We start from the raw sequence: 18,024 nt of genomic DNA, 5'->3' as shown, positions 1-18,024 counted from the left end.
AATAACAAAAAGGAAAGAAAAAAACAAAACATATTTTAGGGCAGTTTCCTTCTTATTGGAAATCTTCAAAATTACCTTAATTTTTCAATGTATAAAAATCAGTGAAGCAATATTCCTGAACCACCACAGTTTAGAAGACTAGGCTTCTACAAGAGAACAAGAGAATGAAAAATACATTGAATAATTAACAATTAATAGCAGAGGCAAGAGATCTTGGACCCAATCTGGCCTCAGCTCAACATACAGCAAAGATAATATTATTTATGCTCCTGACTTACGTGAGCCAGAGTTATAGTTTCCTTGAGGAAACTGCAGCAGAAAACACTGGCTACAGAATAAACATGGCGACACTTGGCGACATCAGTGTTTTGTGGCACGTATTTTTGGAGGGCTTCTGTCTTTAAATTTTATTTGCAGTTGAACGATCTGTATTCTATGTGACTCAATTCTGCATTTAAAAAGTAGAAATATTATTTCTTCCCTTTGAGTATTAAGTATTATATCAATTTGCCCACTAAGATAGCTGAGCAAAGCCTTGATATGTATAACACTAAAACAGAAACTGCAGCAACAAGAATGAAGGAAGACACTTCTGATTAAGTAAACATTCCTGGAAGTAAAATGAGAACAGACACCAAATAAGTTTCTCATTTGCACTTTTAAGGTCACTTAAGAGTACATAGCTACCATAAAATAAACTCACATAGTCTTCTCAAACTTCGATATCCTCTGAAGTTCCCAAAATAATACACTGACAGAGGCTCAATGAGAATCAGTTCCAATGAGAATCAAACAAATAAACTTTGCAAGCTACTGATGTTATAATTGCTCACATATTACATATAAACTGCTTTGGAAGGAGAGGAAATTATTTCAGCAGCAAAAAAATAACTGGAAGCAATGGAATGACTTCAGAAAAAGGAAGACTTGAGCAGAATGCAAAGAAAAAGTTATCAATTGTTGGATTTAAAGGGTTACAGAAAAGGTTCTGAAGGAGTCTGAAAAAACCGTGTACTCAGGAACACTGAACCCCACACTAGAAAAAAAAACACTAGTGGCAGAATTTAATACTAACCAGAGTTGGGATTTGATGACCTAATATGTGTTTTCCACATCTTAATCCTCAGGCACCATGATTTTTCTAGCTGAACAGTGTGCTACTCTATTGTACTGCACAATAAAGAACATATAACAAAACAAGATGATCACACTGAGAGCAAACCAGCAATAACTTTCAATTAAAATGTCATGTTTTAGCTGAGGATTTAATATTCATCTACAGATTTAACGTGAAACATGAATACGAACCAAGCATTATTATTTCCAGGTTCATCTACCGTAACTCTATTATGAAGGCTCCCTTTTATATGGTACTTATATTTGCAGAAAGTGTTAAGAATATGCATTGCATTTTAAAGAATGCTGTGTAAAGTCACAGATGTAAGCCATGCTGATTACACAGTAAGATTTTAACCTGAGGGCTATGATTATGCCTGTTATGAGTTTAAGAAAGGGTTTCCTGACCCTCAAGCGCATTTCTTCGATAACATTTGCATTCAACTCAATATTACTAAACAGTCATAATGTGTTTAGTTGGAGATAAGATGGAAGAAATGTGAAACAAATTGTAATATGGATTTATTACAAAGTTTTTTTATTGATAAAAAGGTTTCTGTACATATAAAGACTCGATTGTCCATCATGAGTGAACAGAGGTTAATACCAAACTTAAAAAAGGAAAAGGGAAGTGCACGTGTATGTGAGAGGAGACGAGTAAGACTATCAAGTTGATTTCAGCCAAAGCATTTTTTGACATGAACGTGCAATACAGTATGAATCTGCTATGGTTCTGCAATAAATTCTTTTCTACAGTTATGAATGTGTATAAGCTATCGAACAACACACAAAACACATAGGTTAAAATCATACAGAAGATAAGCAAGTTCTTTGTTACTAATTTTCTTCTTTACCCCCATTCTGACTCTTTCTTGTTTTTGTATTCTAGTTATATATTCTTAGAGATCCTCCTGTTATTTGGACTACACTTCCAATAAAAGCTGTAACTGTTTGTGCAAATTCATTTTCAGTTTTGAAAAGGAATGCATGGTTTCTGATATAAGTGCTATGTATCTGAACACTTCGAATACCTGATGACATAGCTCATGTACAATGACCATGGTGACATCCAGCAGGTATGATATAGAAGAAATGCTTGGATCCAGTAGTATCCTTTGCTCCACAAAAACACTCAGTCCCCAGTTCTCCATAGCAGCATAGGGATGTTTAGGCACAGCTAACAGATCTGAAAACAAAGAAAAAATATGTTAGCTTCCTTTGAAAGATATTTTACTGAAGAGCTATTGTACATAAAGCCATAAACAATCATTAAAAACATTTTAAATAACATAAACATAAAAACAGGACTGTTAATTTCAGCTCTCTAGCATTTCTACTTAGGAAACATTAATAAAATATCAATTTTTGTTCTTATATCACTACCTGTTAATTATAGTTATGTTATTTATGTAACAGTACTTAGTATTTTTAATTTCAGAAGTTATCTATAGAATATAGATTATTTTAAAATATCTTGATGTTGATTTACTGATGAGTTTGATGCTACTTCTCATGTTTACTACACCACAATCAAAGCAGTAACACAGATTTTAACAAACAAAAGTATTGTTTATCTTTTCATTAAAGTGACCTCTTTATGAACATCTTTCAAGTCAAACTATATGTAAGGATTTACATTAGGGAGAACTGAAGAAATCTTTTTTCATAACAATCAGAAAGAATCATAGAATCATCCTAGAATCATAGAATCACAAGATTGGAAACGACCTGCAAGATCATCTAGTCCAACTGTCTTCTCATTACCATTGCTACCACAAACTAAACAATATCTCGTAGCTCCTCATCCAGGCACCTCTTGAACAATGCCAGGGACGGTGATTCCACCACCTCCCTTGGCAGGCCATTCCAGTGCCTGACCACTCTCTGAGAGAAAAAGTTTTTCCTCATGTCTAACCTAAACCTCTTCTGGTACAACTTGCAGCCATTTCCCCTGGTCCTGTTTGTTGCCTGGGAGAAGAGGCCAAACCCCTCCTCACCACAACCTTCCTTCAGGAATTTGTAGAGTGCAATGAGGTCTCCCCTGAGCCTCCTCTTCTCCAGACTAAACAACCCCAACTCCGTCAGCCGCTCCTCATAAGACTTGTGCTCCAGACCCCTCACAATTTCATTGCCCTTCTCTGGACACGTTCCAGGGCCTCAATGTCTATCTTGTAGTTAGGGGCCCAAAACTGAACATAATACTCGAGGTGCGGCCTCACCAGTGCTGAGTAGAGAGGGATGATCACCTCCCTGCTCCTGCTGGCCACACTATTTCTAATGCAGGCCAGATGCCGTTGGCCCTCTTAGCCACCTGGGCACACTGTCAGCTCATGTTCACCCGAGCATCAACCAACACCCTCAGGTCCCTTCCTCTTCACAATCATCCAGCCACTCATCCCCAAGCCTACAGTGCTGCATGGGGTTATTGTGGCCAAAGTGCAGGACCCGACACTTGGCCTTGTTGAACCTCATTCCATTCACCTCAGCCCAGCGATCCAGCTTATCTAGATCCCTCTGAAGGGTCACCCTACCCTCAAGCAGATCAACACCACCTCCCAACTTGGTGTCATCTCAAACTTACTGAGAGTACACTAAGTCCCCTCATCTAGGTTGTCAATAAAGATATTAAACAAGATATTAAACAAGGCCCCAGTACCAACCCCTGGGGGACACCATTTGTAACGGGTCACCAGCTGGACTTAACTCCATTAACCACTACCCGCTGGACACAGCTCTCTAGCCAGTTCCTTACACAAAGAAGGGTATACCTGTCCAGGCCACAGGCAGCCAGTTTCCCCAGAAGAATATTGTGAGAGATCATGTCAAAGGCTTTCCTGAAGTCTAGGTAGACTACATCAACAGCCTTTCCCTCATCTACTTGTCTGGTCACCCAGTCGTAGAAGTTCACAAGCTGTTCAGAAGTTCAAAAGCTGTTCAGAATCTCTTTGCCAAAACAAGGCATCTTTCAGTACATAATATTGTTATCAGCCCCTCTGAGAATGGAGCTGCTGACAGTCCTGTTTCAGTTCCACAGGTTGGAACAATGATGCCAGATACAATCAAAGATGAGTTACTTCAGCTTAGTACCCAGTAAGAGATAAAACAGTATGAAGAAGATGGGAATTCTATCTTATTAAAAAAAAATTAAAAAGTGAGTGAGGAAATTTCTCTCAGTGGCAAGAGGTTCAAGAAGACACTATTACAATGGCTATCCAGATGCTAGTAAGATCTTACAGAAAGTGGCTGAAAAGAAATTCAAATTGACCAGTCTGGAAATAAAATTAGAGCAAATTGACATAAGGAATAAAAAAATATGCAGTACTGCTCCACTACAAAAATATCTGAAAGAGCCTAGAAACAGCTTCTAAGTCTACAAGAAGCCCAGTGCAAATCAGCCAGACTTTTGGAAGCTATACTGTCACATCAGCATGGTGCTCTTTTCTAGTTGAATTAATTAGCCTGGCTTCTTAATTAATTAGCCTGGCTAATGTACTCCTCTCATTTGGCTATGTTACTTCTGGTTCCTAAGCTAGTTCATTCATAATCAACACACGTAGATTTAGGCGGTGGGATGAATGATCTCTGGATTGACTTCTCCCAAAGAAGTGAAATTATGACTTGCTTATAGACAGCAATTCTATTACAGCACACACATCTCCTACATTTTCCTATTTTGTTTTCCTTATAAACATGGTAGAATTGGCTTGAAGAACAATCTGACAGCAGGAGCTCTACTTCGGGATTCACGGAAAGAAGCAACAGAAATATCAGGATTAGATAAAGAACTCAGATATATTTCAGCATTCCCCAAAAGGGGAGTAAAAAAAAAATTTTTTTTGCAAGTAGTAAATAAAACACCGACCTCAAGTGAAAACACAGAGAGACGATAGCAGCTACTTTCGAATACAAAAAAAAAAAAACTGAAAATAGCCAAATTGCAGAGGAACTACAAAGGATAAATAGCAAATATTCATATAAAGGCAAACATTAGAACAAGAACCTAATTAAGGAGAGCAAAGCAAAAATCCAAAGCATGGTGTTCAAGAGGAGACTGCCAGTTAATTCAAATTTATATGCTTTAATTTTCTTCTTCAGTTGAAGCTTGAAACATACTACTTTTATAGAATAACTGCAATTTGTTATTACTAACATGAAAAATTCCTGTCTGCTATACAAAGGAAGGATAAGCATTAAAAGATGACACAAAGGCTATAGGGCGAAATCACTGAACTTAATGGCAAATATTCATTAAATTTAAACAGGGACCTTTCCTATTCTTAGCTCTGTAAAGAAAGCTGTAACTTTTCCTGCAGTGATTAAACTTTCATTTAAAAAGTATCTTCAGAACACAGAAAGAATGATTCTAATTTACTCCCAGTTTTCAACAACTCCTTTCAAATCAGCAAAGTATCAAAGATATCAAAATAAAACTACCACAAAAGAAAAACTCTTTCATACTTGCACTGATTGTTTTGCTTCCCTTCTCTCTTTTGCATTCATTTGAATTTTCTGGTCTTCCTTGTCAGTCATAGCAGACACATTTTGTTAGTGTCAGCAAATAATAAACTGAAATAACTCTGTGGCACTGGGAAACAGATCTCATGCTGTTCAGGAAAGGAGTTCACCCCCACCTAAATACAAAGGCATTTATTTAGCTTATTACTGACTGTTCATTGGTAATGGTCTGGTGGCTTAGATGGATGCATGGTAGCACTGACATACTAGTAAAACCCTCCAGTCTGACTGATGGCTAGCTGCCTTCCAGGCAGACAACAGCAGAGAAATACTCTAAATCACTTTCCTCTTGCACAATGCCATTGCTCTGCAAGCCTTGACATTCCTTTCACTCATCAGCTAATGCACTGTAATGCCAAGAAGACAACTTCCTTAATCTCCAGCAACTGACAAACTGGACTCTGAGTGTACTTGTTACTACAACATGAGAATTCCTTTTCTTCTCATTGTCCATGTCTAAAATCAGAATTCCCAGTCTTACTGTAAATTCAGAAACAAAATTCTTCAGAGGTTGATCTTGATTGAACCTCAGATTTCTACCACCTTTAAACAAAATCCCCAATTTGGGTCCAAGACAATCATCTGTACTATTATCCAGGGAGCAAAAATATTTCATTTCAGAGAAACAATGTTTGATGTTCAAGTCTCATCAGAGGAAATTGCATTTTCCTCTGCCTACTACACCACAAAAGAACTGAGGAAGGTCTCTAATGGTCCTCAAGGTGACACCCACTAAGGTTTAAAGATAATTTTTGAGGAGCAAGGTACAAAAGGAGGGGCGATGATGAACATTTTGATACAAACATTATTCACCCATTGTATTGCTCAAAAGCATTCTATACTAGCTGCAAAAATATGAGCTACTGAATATATAACAGTTTGTGCACATGCTGTATCCAGTTACTCTGTATTTAATTAAATTCTTTGTAAAGCACTCGTGAATGTTTGATTATGTAGATATTGCAGGGGAAATAGAAGTGCTTGTTATTGCTTGCAGAGAATAATATCCCCATGCATCATAAAAGCGTTACTTGAGATTTCCTGATACAGCAGTGCAGAGTCCTGTGCACCACTGGAATAATAGAAGGTTTCCACCTCTTGGCCTTCACAGAGACTAAATTCATGACTCTGAAGTAGAAACTAAACAGCTAAAATAAAATCACCACAAAAGCCATCCAAACTAAAAGGCGTTGGAACATCACATTAATGTACGACAGTGGTACAATTACTCAATTCTAATTATTCAAATACATACAGATATTTCTGAAATATGGTCCTGTGCAAATCTTATTTTTCAGCAGTTCAGGTTACAAGAACTGTAAATAGCTCAGCAGCTCCTTTTACTTCCAAACATTCAATTAAGGCATCATAACTATGTGAGCTTAAATCAAAATATAATTGTCCAACATTATTAGCAAGCATCATCATAGTACAAAATAGAAATTAGCAATTCATCACCTAACTTGGTCACAAAGAGAATCCACTTTCAACGTGACTACCTATTAATTTAGCATTGGTGTAATTTGAAGATATGACTCTGTTTTTTCTCTTTTTCTACTCATTTATAGTATTAAATTCCCCAACTATGAACATCATTCTAACTTTAAATGAGAGCAGAATTAGAATTGAATATAAATGCAAAACAAGATGCAACTGTCTCAAAGTACCCTGAATTTGAAGTTTTTTCTTTCACTTCATCTTCTCCACCCCTATCATAACAATATGTTTAACCATCTTTGTTTTAAATGTTTGAACATACATCCTTACTATACATGAGTATGACTGTGTGCACAAACACAGTTATCTACATGAATGAACATATTTACTAGATACACTGTGATCTTGTATTAGCTGCTTGATGAAATGTAACCAAGGGATAGATCCTGCAGGACACAGAAAGAGCATTAAATTTCTTGTAATCAAGGAGAAAGAAAAAGCAACTAGTGAGGAAAAAATATATATATATGGGGAAATCTACACATTTTCTGTTATCAGATATGGTAAGTATCCCAAATGAATGTAAGAACCCTAAAACTCTGCAACTTTATACAAGAACATACAGTGTGAAAAAGTAATTTTCTGACAAACATCTTTACACATTTCCTTAATAAAATTAGGAAGCATACAGAGATAAACTGTTCACTGTGTGAACTCCACATTTTTCTTTTCTAATCCTCATATCTATTTCAAAATTTAGACTAAAAATCTGAATTTACCCACCTGCCTCTGAGAACATTGTTTTCACACTTTTCTTCAGAGAGGCTTTCTTCAACATTTCAAATATACATTTCTTGATACTAGGCACTTCATTTTTTGATAGTGACTTTGACTAACTAAGGGAAAGTTTGTCTAGTATCAGGTAATTTTAATCTTGACAAATGAAAATCTCAAGTATGTTTTTGCCATTTCACAATGCTGCATAATGTAATCAATAGATTTATTAAATCTCCCTAAAGGTCTTGTGCAAATGAATGCTGTTGAACAAAAATACAAACTATTTACTGAAGGAGTTTATATTTATGCCACTCAGATGCCTTAATCAGAGGCATTTCTTTATTAACAGTAAGTAGAATGTGCTTTTCTGAAACAAAAGACCATTCAATGATTTAAGGAAATTCAATGATTTTAAAGAAAAAGCCAACTACCAGACGTGGTAGCATGGGTTAAAAATCATTATGTCAAATGGTAGGTACCGTAAGGAAATATACAGATTGGTGATTCAGAAAGAACTGATAATAGCCTTCATAAGAAGCATCAAAATTTGCCACTAAAAAGCTTTTTTTCCTGTATTGTTTTCTTGGTATAACAGAGAAATATGTACCAGAGAATGCAGGTTTTCCTGATATATGTACTTTCACTCCTTTAAAAGGTCTTTAGGGAAAAAAAAAAAAAAAGCCATCCCGGGCCTAGAAGAAATACTTCTGAAGCCAATAGGAGGGTCTCCACCTGACTTCAACTGCAGAACAAAGCACAACTAATGGATTCAAATGCGTACTTTGAGATACGTTAAGGAAACTGATTTCAGGAAATACTAAATATATGTTTCCTGAAAACTAAATCACTTGTACTACCTGACTTTGAGCACTTAGCAGCTGGGTACCCTAAATTAGCTATCCTTTTAACTTGTATTTTTATTTAAACCACTACTAAAGAGTATTTTGGTACTTTCTGTACATGAATTATTCAAACACACAGAAGTTGCAGACCACCTGGATGACAGGTGACATGGGAACTTTTTGAGTAACGCTTCTGTTTGCCCAAGTGCTTTTCCTGGCACCAATTTTATCTTTAGGGCTAAAGCACTGATGTCCTTCTACAAGCATGACACTTAGCAGGCGCGCATGGATGCAAGCCTGCAGAGTTAATGCAAAGGTCTAAACCTGTTTGCCATTATTTCAGTCAAATCAAATGGCTTGTTGCAGACCCTGAGGAGAAATCACTGACACACAGCAGTTTATTGCTGTTATTTCTACTGCTTCTTACTGTTGTACAAAGTATTACTTAACATTAAGTGACATAAACAATGGATGGATTTCCAGAGTGGTTGATGTGAATAGCGGATGGTTAATAAAACGTGAATACCAAAGGTTCCAAGAGGGAAAAATACTGTGGGAGAGAAGGGAAGAATAAGCAGAAATATAAAAAGAAAACTGCTATTTTTCAAGCGATGGAGCCTTGACTCTGGGTAATGGCTGGTATACAGTTTAAGAAAATAGAATGGAAACCCGTTGATTTTATTTGACATGCATATTATTAAATTGCTTTCAATTTTCATAATCCCAATCTATAGATCATTGCTTTGTTATTTCAAAGTGTATCAAATGTTCAATGTTGAAATGAAATATGAATGCAATAGCCCATTGAGGCTGAATTATGTATCATCTTGGTTGAATCGATCTCCACATGAACAGTGCCTTTCGTCTAAATAATACCTAGACAGATCATTATGAATTGTGGCACAGTAACAAACAGGGACAAAAAAAACATCTTTCACAAAATTTCTAGTAAGGAACAACACTACAGCGTGTCATAGAAACCTTTTTTTCCTCAGCCCTCAGCCAGATGTGGGTACTCTAAACTCTTCTCATACATACACTAGAAAAAAAGTGTTACACAGAACTAAGAGACTGAAACAAACTCAGTGTTCTGTTTCTCTAAGTCACAGTTCTAGATAGAGAATATATACCACATATGAACAGAGAAAATGCATTCCCATTCTCAACACCAAAATATTTGGAGAGAGGAAAAGATGAGAGTGACTTTTGTTGCCTTCATAAATACCATTTCTAACGTAAATAGTAAAAGCATTGACACAATGGAAAATTGCCAACAGCCATTTTCCTAACACCACAGTTAATAGAGCATGAGAACTCCATAGCTGAAAACAACACATTGCTCATTACTGAACACTTACAGTAAGAATACTACTGCAAAGAAAATGATCAAGGGCCTCTGGTTTATTCTTGTCACTGCAAAAGCAAGGTATAAATACACCAAAAAAACCTCCAGAAATTCTTACTACTTGAGAATTACAATAGTTTTTTTTTTTTTTTCTGCCATAAACAACATAAAACTGATTTGCATCACAATGATAAGGACACAGATATTTTATTAGAAATGTACTCTGTATACTTAGATTTACCTCTCCTGTTTGCTTCCAAGTGAGATTATATTCACAGACAATGGGCACATTTTAACAACAACAACAAAAAAAGTATGAATAGGGATTTGGGGAAGATAAGTAGAAGTACTGCATTACCATTGTCTCACAATACTTATCACAATATTCCACTCAGAAAGTAAATTACAGTGTAGCTGATCATACACACTACATCTGAAGGCAATGTTTTTGTGGATAATGTGTATCATTTCTCTTCTTCTTTCCTCCAGAAGATGAAGGAAGAATGGACTGACGAAAACTCCAGGATAGCTCCTCAGATACTGATTTTGATCTTATTACTTACAGTAAGCTCTAAAATAAAATTTGCCTTATATTTCTACACAAATTCTTTAGACAAGAGATCATCAAGATAGATTTTCACAGTATGAACTACTCATGCTCTACTCTTGCTGAACAGTTAAAGCTTTAAACATTTTATTAGAAAACTTTTATTATTAAAGTGAGCATGTATCTACCCTACTCACAGGTTTAATACAAGAATAACTTTCAGTGACATATCACACAAAAACATTATCCAGAAGACTAAAGAAATACCAATAACAGAGGACGCAATCAATCTGTTCCCATGCAAATCCTCACCATTCCCTCCTTTCTTGTGCCTGAGGAGGTAACAACTTCCATTTAGTCTTGGAGTAGAGTTGATATTCACCCTGACACACCTGAAGGCTGTGCTGTCATTCAGCGAGACCTGGACAGGCTAGAGAACTGGGCAGTAAGAAACCAGATGAGGTTTAACAAAAGCAAGTGTAGAGTCTTGCATCTAGGGAGGAATAATTGCATGCACCAGTACAGGTTGGAGGATGACCTGCTGGAGAGGAGCTCTGCAGAGAGGACCTGGGTGTCCTGGTGGACGACACGTTGGCCATGAGCCAGCAGTGTGCCCTCATGGCCAAAAAGGCCAATGGCATTCTGGGGTGCATTAAAAGAGAGCGTGTCCAGCAGGTCGAGGGAGGTGATCCGCCTCCTCTACTCTGCCCTGGTAAGGCCTCATCTGGAGTACTGTGTCCAGTTCTGGGCTCCCCAGTACAAAAAAGACAGGGATCTCTTGGAAAGAGTCCAGCGGAGGCCACAAAGATGGTGAAGGGCCTGGAGCATCTCCCCTATGAAGAAAGGCTAAGTGAACTGGGTCTGTTTAGCCTTGAGAAAAGACGACTGAGAGGGGACCTGATCCAGGTCTATAAGTATCTAAGATGTGGGGGGCAGAGGGGCGAGGCCAGACTCTTTTCAGCAGTGTGTGGAGACAGGACAAGGGGAAATGGCCAGGAACTGCAGCATAGGAAGTTCCGCACAAATGTGCGCAAGAACTTCTTTACAGTGAGGGTGATGGAGCACTGGAACAGGCTGCCCAGGGGGGTTGTGGAGTCTCCTTCTCTGGAGATATTCAAGACTCGCCTGGACACCTACTTGTGCGACCTGGTGTAGGGAGCCTGCTTTGGCAGGGGTTTGGACTGAATGATCTCTAGAGGTCCCTTGCAAACCCTACGATACTGTGATCCTTACAAGTGGCTCACAGAGACACCCCAGTGAGCCAGTAGGGACAAACTATGAAAGTCACAACTAAATTTTTTTGTGAGTTAGATATCCTGAATGCATTTATTCATCTATTTTCTTCCAGATCAGCATGAACACAGGCTACGAGCGACACACTGTGAGCACTGTTACCCATCACATATGCAAAATCACAATAAAAAGCAGGAGTGCAAGAGTCCTACAGAAAAAGAGAACAACATTCTCCACGCGGTTATTCAGGATATCTCACAGCTCTTGAAGGGCTAGAACCTGAACTTTGAAAAAGTGCAACTTCTCTGGTGCATCAAAGGCAAAGAAATAAGCAGAATGGAAAAGCAGAGCACCTGAACTACCCATTGGGTCTGAAAATCTACGAATGGAAAACAGTGGTAAGAGATTTAAATGGTGCCTCATTCTGTACCTGGAATCAATAGGTGAAGAGAAAGGCAGTTGTGGTTTCAGGTATACGTGACATGTTTAATAGTTTCAGTTATCTCGGAGTTGAACCCAAATGTGAAAATTCATTAAAAAAATAGAAGGATACTGCAATCCACATAAAAACTAAACTCTAGAAGGAACATATTTTAATCCAAAGTTTTAAAAGAAAATATGCCATAGAGAAGTTGGTGACTAATGCAAACTTAAGCGTACTAATGAAGTGTAGCAAGAAGTTAATAACAGGTGAGAACAGAAGAGGCTGTAGCAGAACTTGGAATAAGGACACAGAAATAAGGAGAAGTTGAGTCTGTCATCAACAGGAGTCTCTGAATAAAGTACACAGAGATGAGAGATTTCTGACACAGTGAATAAGACTGATAACCCAATATTCCACCAGAAAAGAAATCCAAGAAAGAAAATCATGCAGAGCTCAGAGAACACAGGAACTGCACACACAGTGACAATCAGGACTGTCAGTGAGAATAGCTATCTGCGTGAGGGAAGAAATACTGGAAAGATTATAGGCTAAATCACTTCATGGATGAAATGAGTATATGCTGTTGATGAAAGACGATCATGACAGCAACACCAACTATCATTTCCTGGGTATTTCTTTGATACCTAAATACCCTAGGGTATGGAATTGTTATACCTCAGCATAAAATACGCCTTGTTAATTCCATTAAATCACATTTAAGCCAAATTAAGGTCAAAAGCAGGTAAAATTTTTCAATAATTTTCAAAACAGACAGCACTGTAACACTGTAACAAATACTTATGATAGGCTCAGGTCTGTCCTTTTCAATACCTTTATTGATGACCTGGATGAGGGCACTGAGTGCACCCTCAGTTAAGTTTGCAAATGACACCAAGTTGACAGGAAGCATCAATCTGCCTGGGGGTAGCGAGGCCCTGCAGAGGGATGTGGACAGGCTGGATTGCTGGACTGAGGCCACTGGGATGAAGTTCAACAAGACCAAGCAGCAGGTCCTGCACTTTGGTCACGCCAACCCCAGGCAATGCTACAAGCTTGTGGCAGAATGGCTGGAAGACTGTGTAGAAGAAACAGACCTAGGGGTATTAGTTGATGGTTGGCTGAACATGAGCCAGCAGCATGCCCAGGTGGCAAAGAAGGCCAAAGGCATCCTAACTTGTATCATAAATAGTGTTGCCAGCTGGAGCAGGGAAGTGATCATCTCTCTTTACTCAGCTGTCATGAAGCCACATCTCAGTACTTTGTTCAGTTTTGGGCCCCTCACTACAAGAAAGACATTGAGGTCCTGGAGCATGTTAAGAAAAGGGCAACAAAGCTGGTGAAGGGTCTGGAGCACAGGCTTTATGAGGAGTGGCTGAGGGAGCTGAGATTGTTCAGTCTGGAGAAGAGGAGACTCAAGGGTGATCTTATTCCTCCTGAAAGGAGGTTGTGGCGAGGTGGGAGTCAACCTCTTCACCCATGTAAATAGCAATAGGATAAGAGGGAAAGGCCTCAAGTTGTGTCAGGGGAGATTCAGATTGGACATTAGGAAATGTTGCTCTCCAAGAGAGTGGTCAGACACTGGAGTGGGCTGCACAGGGAGGCAGTGGAGTCACTGTCCCTGGAGATGTTCAAGAAACATTTAGATGTCGTACTAAGGGACATGGTTTAGTGGGAAACATTGCAGACAGATGGACGATTGGACTGGATGATCTTACAGGTCTTTTCCAAACTTGTGATTCTATGATTCTATGAAAATTACTACCAGATAAAAGAAAAAAATCTATACTTAATGTATTTACAGTAATCTATACTCTCATCTGTCTTCAGTTGGCAGATCTGGCAACGAGCAGGCAATCATGGTTTCAGCCCTTGTGCACTCCTTTTGTTTCATGTTTTCACTTGCACTGAAAAATGATTCAGAAGTCCTGGTCTGAGAATTCATCTGCAAGAGACAAACTCGAAGACTGCTTTGAGGTGCACTCCTCCTGTCATTCTCAGATCTTCACATTCCTCTCCATCCTTCAGTTAAATGGCAACAGGCTTTTAGATAATTTTATATTTGAAATGTTCCTGGGACCTAAATGGAAAATATTTTATCTTGACTTCTTCTATTTCTCAAATTTCCAAGACACAGTCTGTCCATTCTTCTTAAACATACTTGTTTACTTCCAGAGATATGCAAATACCTATTTGTTAGACTAAAAATTATCTTCCATATTAAGCTGGCTAGTAAGTAGCTTTTTAGTTCAGCCACTTCAATGAAGGGATAAAAACATTACATTCTTCCTTTCCTAATCCATATGCATTCTTCAGGATATAATGTGATTTTCACTGGAGCCAACATTCTGCATCAATCTCCATATTATGCAAAGATCTAAAAAGAACAAAATGTATGCAGCTCATTACTGACTGCTAAGTGAGACCATATACAACAGTAATGAATAAATTTGGGAAAACAGTGGGCTTGCAGCAGCTATCCCCAAGCAAGCTCACTGCTCTCAAAATCAGAGAGTACAGTGAGAAAACTACAGGATCTAACAAGACAACAACAAAATCACGTCTTCACTTGCTTCATGCGTAATCCACAGAAAACATACTTTTATTCTTTGGAATGATGTCATAGCTGACCAAATTTGTGCAAAATGTAGCTTTTTTAATAAGTGATTGCTGTAAGTAGTACCAGGAAATTCCACTTATGGACTTCAGAGAAGTCTAAGGAAAGGCAACAAGAATTGAAAGTACTAAATGAAGGTCTCCCTGTATTCCAACAGCCAATTCAGAAGCAGTACAACAGGAAACATAGTGCTTGAGTACACTTAATATCAATAAAATGCTCTAATAAAATGTCTGAGGTTGGAAAGGACCTCTGGAGGTCCATCAGGCCCAAGCTCTTGTCATGGCACTGGGCTTCAATGAAAAAAAGTCAGCCTTACTCTCTTAGCCATTCCTTGTATGTGAGAAGCTCTAACCTCTTAATCTCAGAGGCCCCTTAGTGAACAGTCTCCAATAGCTCCATACCTATCATGCACTGGGAAGCCCAGAACTGAACACAGCACTCCAAGTACAGTCTCAACCTGAAAACACTACTCCTTCTGCAGCTCAAGATACAACTCACTTTCTTTGGTATGAGGAGGCAGTGCTGGTTCATGCCCAGCTTAATGTCCACTTCCAGGTCCCTTCTGCAAAGCAGCTTTCTAGCTGGGCAACTCAAAACACGTGCATGTTATGGCTTTGTTTATCCTCAGGTGCAGGGCTTTGCGCTTCCTCGTGAGGTTACTGTCAGCCCACTTCCTGTACCTTGAATTTTGTCCCCAGAATTTCATCTGTAAGTGGATCTGCTTCCCAACCAAAATTAATAGAAGAAGGCATTCAGACAATGCCAATTTTCTGGTCAGAAGAGGAAGTTTCAGACACACCTGTGAAGGTAAGACATCCTAGATTTAGCACAATTCACACAACAGATACTTTCAAACTTCAACTTGTAGACAAAGTTCTTCCTCTAACACATCTTTCGAATTAAAGGTAAGGTTCTTCCTGTAACACATCTTTTGGTTAATAGATACTGGAGGCTATGTGCCTCCTAGCTGGAGGCTAACTAGTTGAAAAAGCAAATACTATCTCACTAGGACACTCATAGGTTTTTAATCACCAGCTGTTTCCCTGTTATTCTTGCAAGCCAAGGTGCATTTTCTGAATTTTTACAGCTTTAACCTTTGAAAGGGGAGACAGTGAGCAAGGGAGTGGCAAGGATGAGATTTATCTGAAGCGCGAAAGAGGAAATGAAGGCAGAGGACATGAGAGTGCCTGAAGTATTTTTCTGCAAGTTGTCTTGCAAGCTTGGGTTTCTCTAGGCAATTGCCTCCCCAGAGTGGTATTGCTTTTAGCTAACCAAGAGAATACATTTGGAGTATGTATAATATACGAACATACAGTGAAGAGATGATAGGACTGACCTCCATCCGACCATTGCAATTCTCATTAGCATTACAAGTTTAAGAGGCTGTACTTTCACATTTTTAAGGAGCATCCACAAAGAGGAAGTTGTACAGTTTCTCTGCACAAATCAAATCTAGCTGTATCCATCTTTTACCTAAAAAATTTTGTAGCTTGAGAAACATCTATTCAGTTATCATTTTTTTTTAAGTGTAATTATGTAAGAAATACTGAATATAATTTATTATTTACCAGATGATACACTACTATTTATTTTAGTTATGTTTTCGATTTAATGGGCTTTAAATGGAGTTTGGAATAAAAACGTAAAATGCAGGAAAACAGTATTTTTAACATGAGTTTAATAAAACAATTTAGCTTGATATGGACGCGGAGAAAAAATAACGCTGTATTCATTTAAAATGCTCTCATTTATTATCTAAAGTACTACCTATTAGAGATGTGTAAAGACATCTCAAACTTTTATCATATTGAGAATTTAAAAAGGATCACAGTGCTATTAAATAATTTGAGGAAACAAAAAGGATGTTTGAACAAGGCTATGAACAGAGCCAGAGTCTTCTCTTTACTGAGAAGATTCCTTCTCTGCAACCTCAAGTTCCCACAACCGAGATCTGACCCACAGGAAATCCACTCATGCTGGAGACTTCAGTGCAAGTTCACATTGCAGTCTGTGGCTACAGTCCTCTTCTCCTGATCTCCTTCTTCCAGCAAAATTCCCAAACACTCCCTTTTGGGGAACTGATTCCAGAACACAGTACAGCTCAGTTTTTGTCAGGGAAACAGACTTGGAGAAAGGTCAAACAAGGCACAATTATAAAGACATAGAGATAAGTCCATTATAAAAACTATAGTAATATTTAGCTTCAGCATCTATGAATAATAATTTGGAATATAGAATCATCTACATTCAGAGATGCAATACAGTCACACTATTGATGAATCACCCATCACTGCTACCTGCAGGATACAAATTAAACAGGTTTCTTCAGTCAGCATGTCCTTTTTGATTTCCGAACTAATAAATCTCACCCTCTCATAATTTGAAAGAGGAGACTCAGCTTTCATGTTTTTTCAGCTCCAAGTTGAACAGTCATTGAGCAGAGTAAATCAACACAAATAAAACTTTATTTTTCCAATACTACCAAAAACTGATAAAGCACGTCAACAATCCCTATTTTATGGAGTTTAGCAAACTATCTTTCCATATTTAGTAGTCCAATATTCATTAAAATGTCAAAAGCAAGATTAAGCAGTTATTATTGTATAATAATTGATATACTTCTTTCTTTGGCCAGGGTTGGAAAGGACCCCAAAGATCATGAATCTCCAAACCCTCTGCCACATGCAGGGCCACCAACCTCCACATTCAATGCTAGACCAGGCTGCCCAGGGCCCCAGCCAATCTGGCCTTGAACACCTCCAGGGACGGGGCATCCACAACCTCTCTGGGCAGCCTGTGCCAGCACCTCACCACTCTCAGAGTAAAGAACTTCCCCCTGACATCCAACCTAAAACTCCACTCCCTCAACTTCAAACCATTTCCCCTTGTCCTGCATTTATCAACCCTTTCAAAGAGTTGATTCCCTCCTGTTTGTAGGCTCCCTTCAGGTACTGAAAGGCTGCAATGAGGTCACCCTGCAGCCTTCTTTTCTCCAGCCTGAACAAGCCCCTCCCTCAGCCTGTCTTCATATGGAAGGTGCTCCAGTCCCCTGATCATCTTTGTGGCTCTCCTCTGGACCCTCTCCAACAGCTCTCTGTCTTTCTTGTACTGGGGGCTCCAGACCTGAATGCAGTATTCCAGATGGACCCTCACAAGAGTAGAGTAGAGGGG

General features: G+C 38.5%; 1 protein-coding gene across 1 annotated transcript in view; it reads right to left on the bottom strand.

The window, feature by feature from the left end:
* TRHDE (thyrotropin releasing hormone degrading enzyme) overlaps window positions 1-18,024 on the bottom strand; it is a 216,505-nt gene that overhangs the window by 126,470 nt on the left and 72,011 nt on the right. Inside the window, exon 4 of the mRNA XM_085221385.1 lies at window positions 2,148-2,302. Coding sequence (XP_085077511.1) covers window positions 2,148-2,302 — 155 coding nt within the window. The remainder of the gene's footprint in view (window positions 1-2,147; window positions 2,303-18,024) is intronic.

Source organism: Meleagris gallopavo, chromosome 1 (assembly GCF_905368555.1).
Source record: "Meleagris gallopavo chromosome 1, MGAL_WU_HG_1.1, whole genome shotgun sequence".
Lineage (NCBI taxonomy): Eukaryota > Metazoa > Chordata > Aves > Galliformes > Phasianidae > Meleagris > Meleagris gallopavo.
Note: the sequence above shows the minus strand (reverse complement) of the source record. Positions and strands in the feature narration are given on the sequence as shown.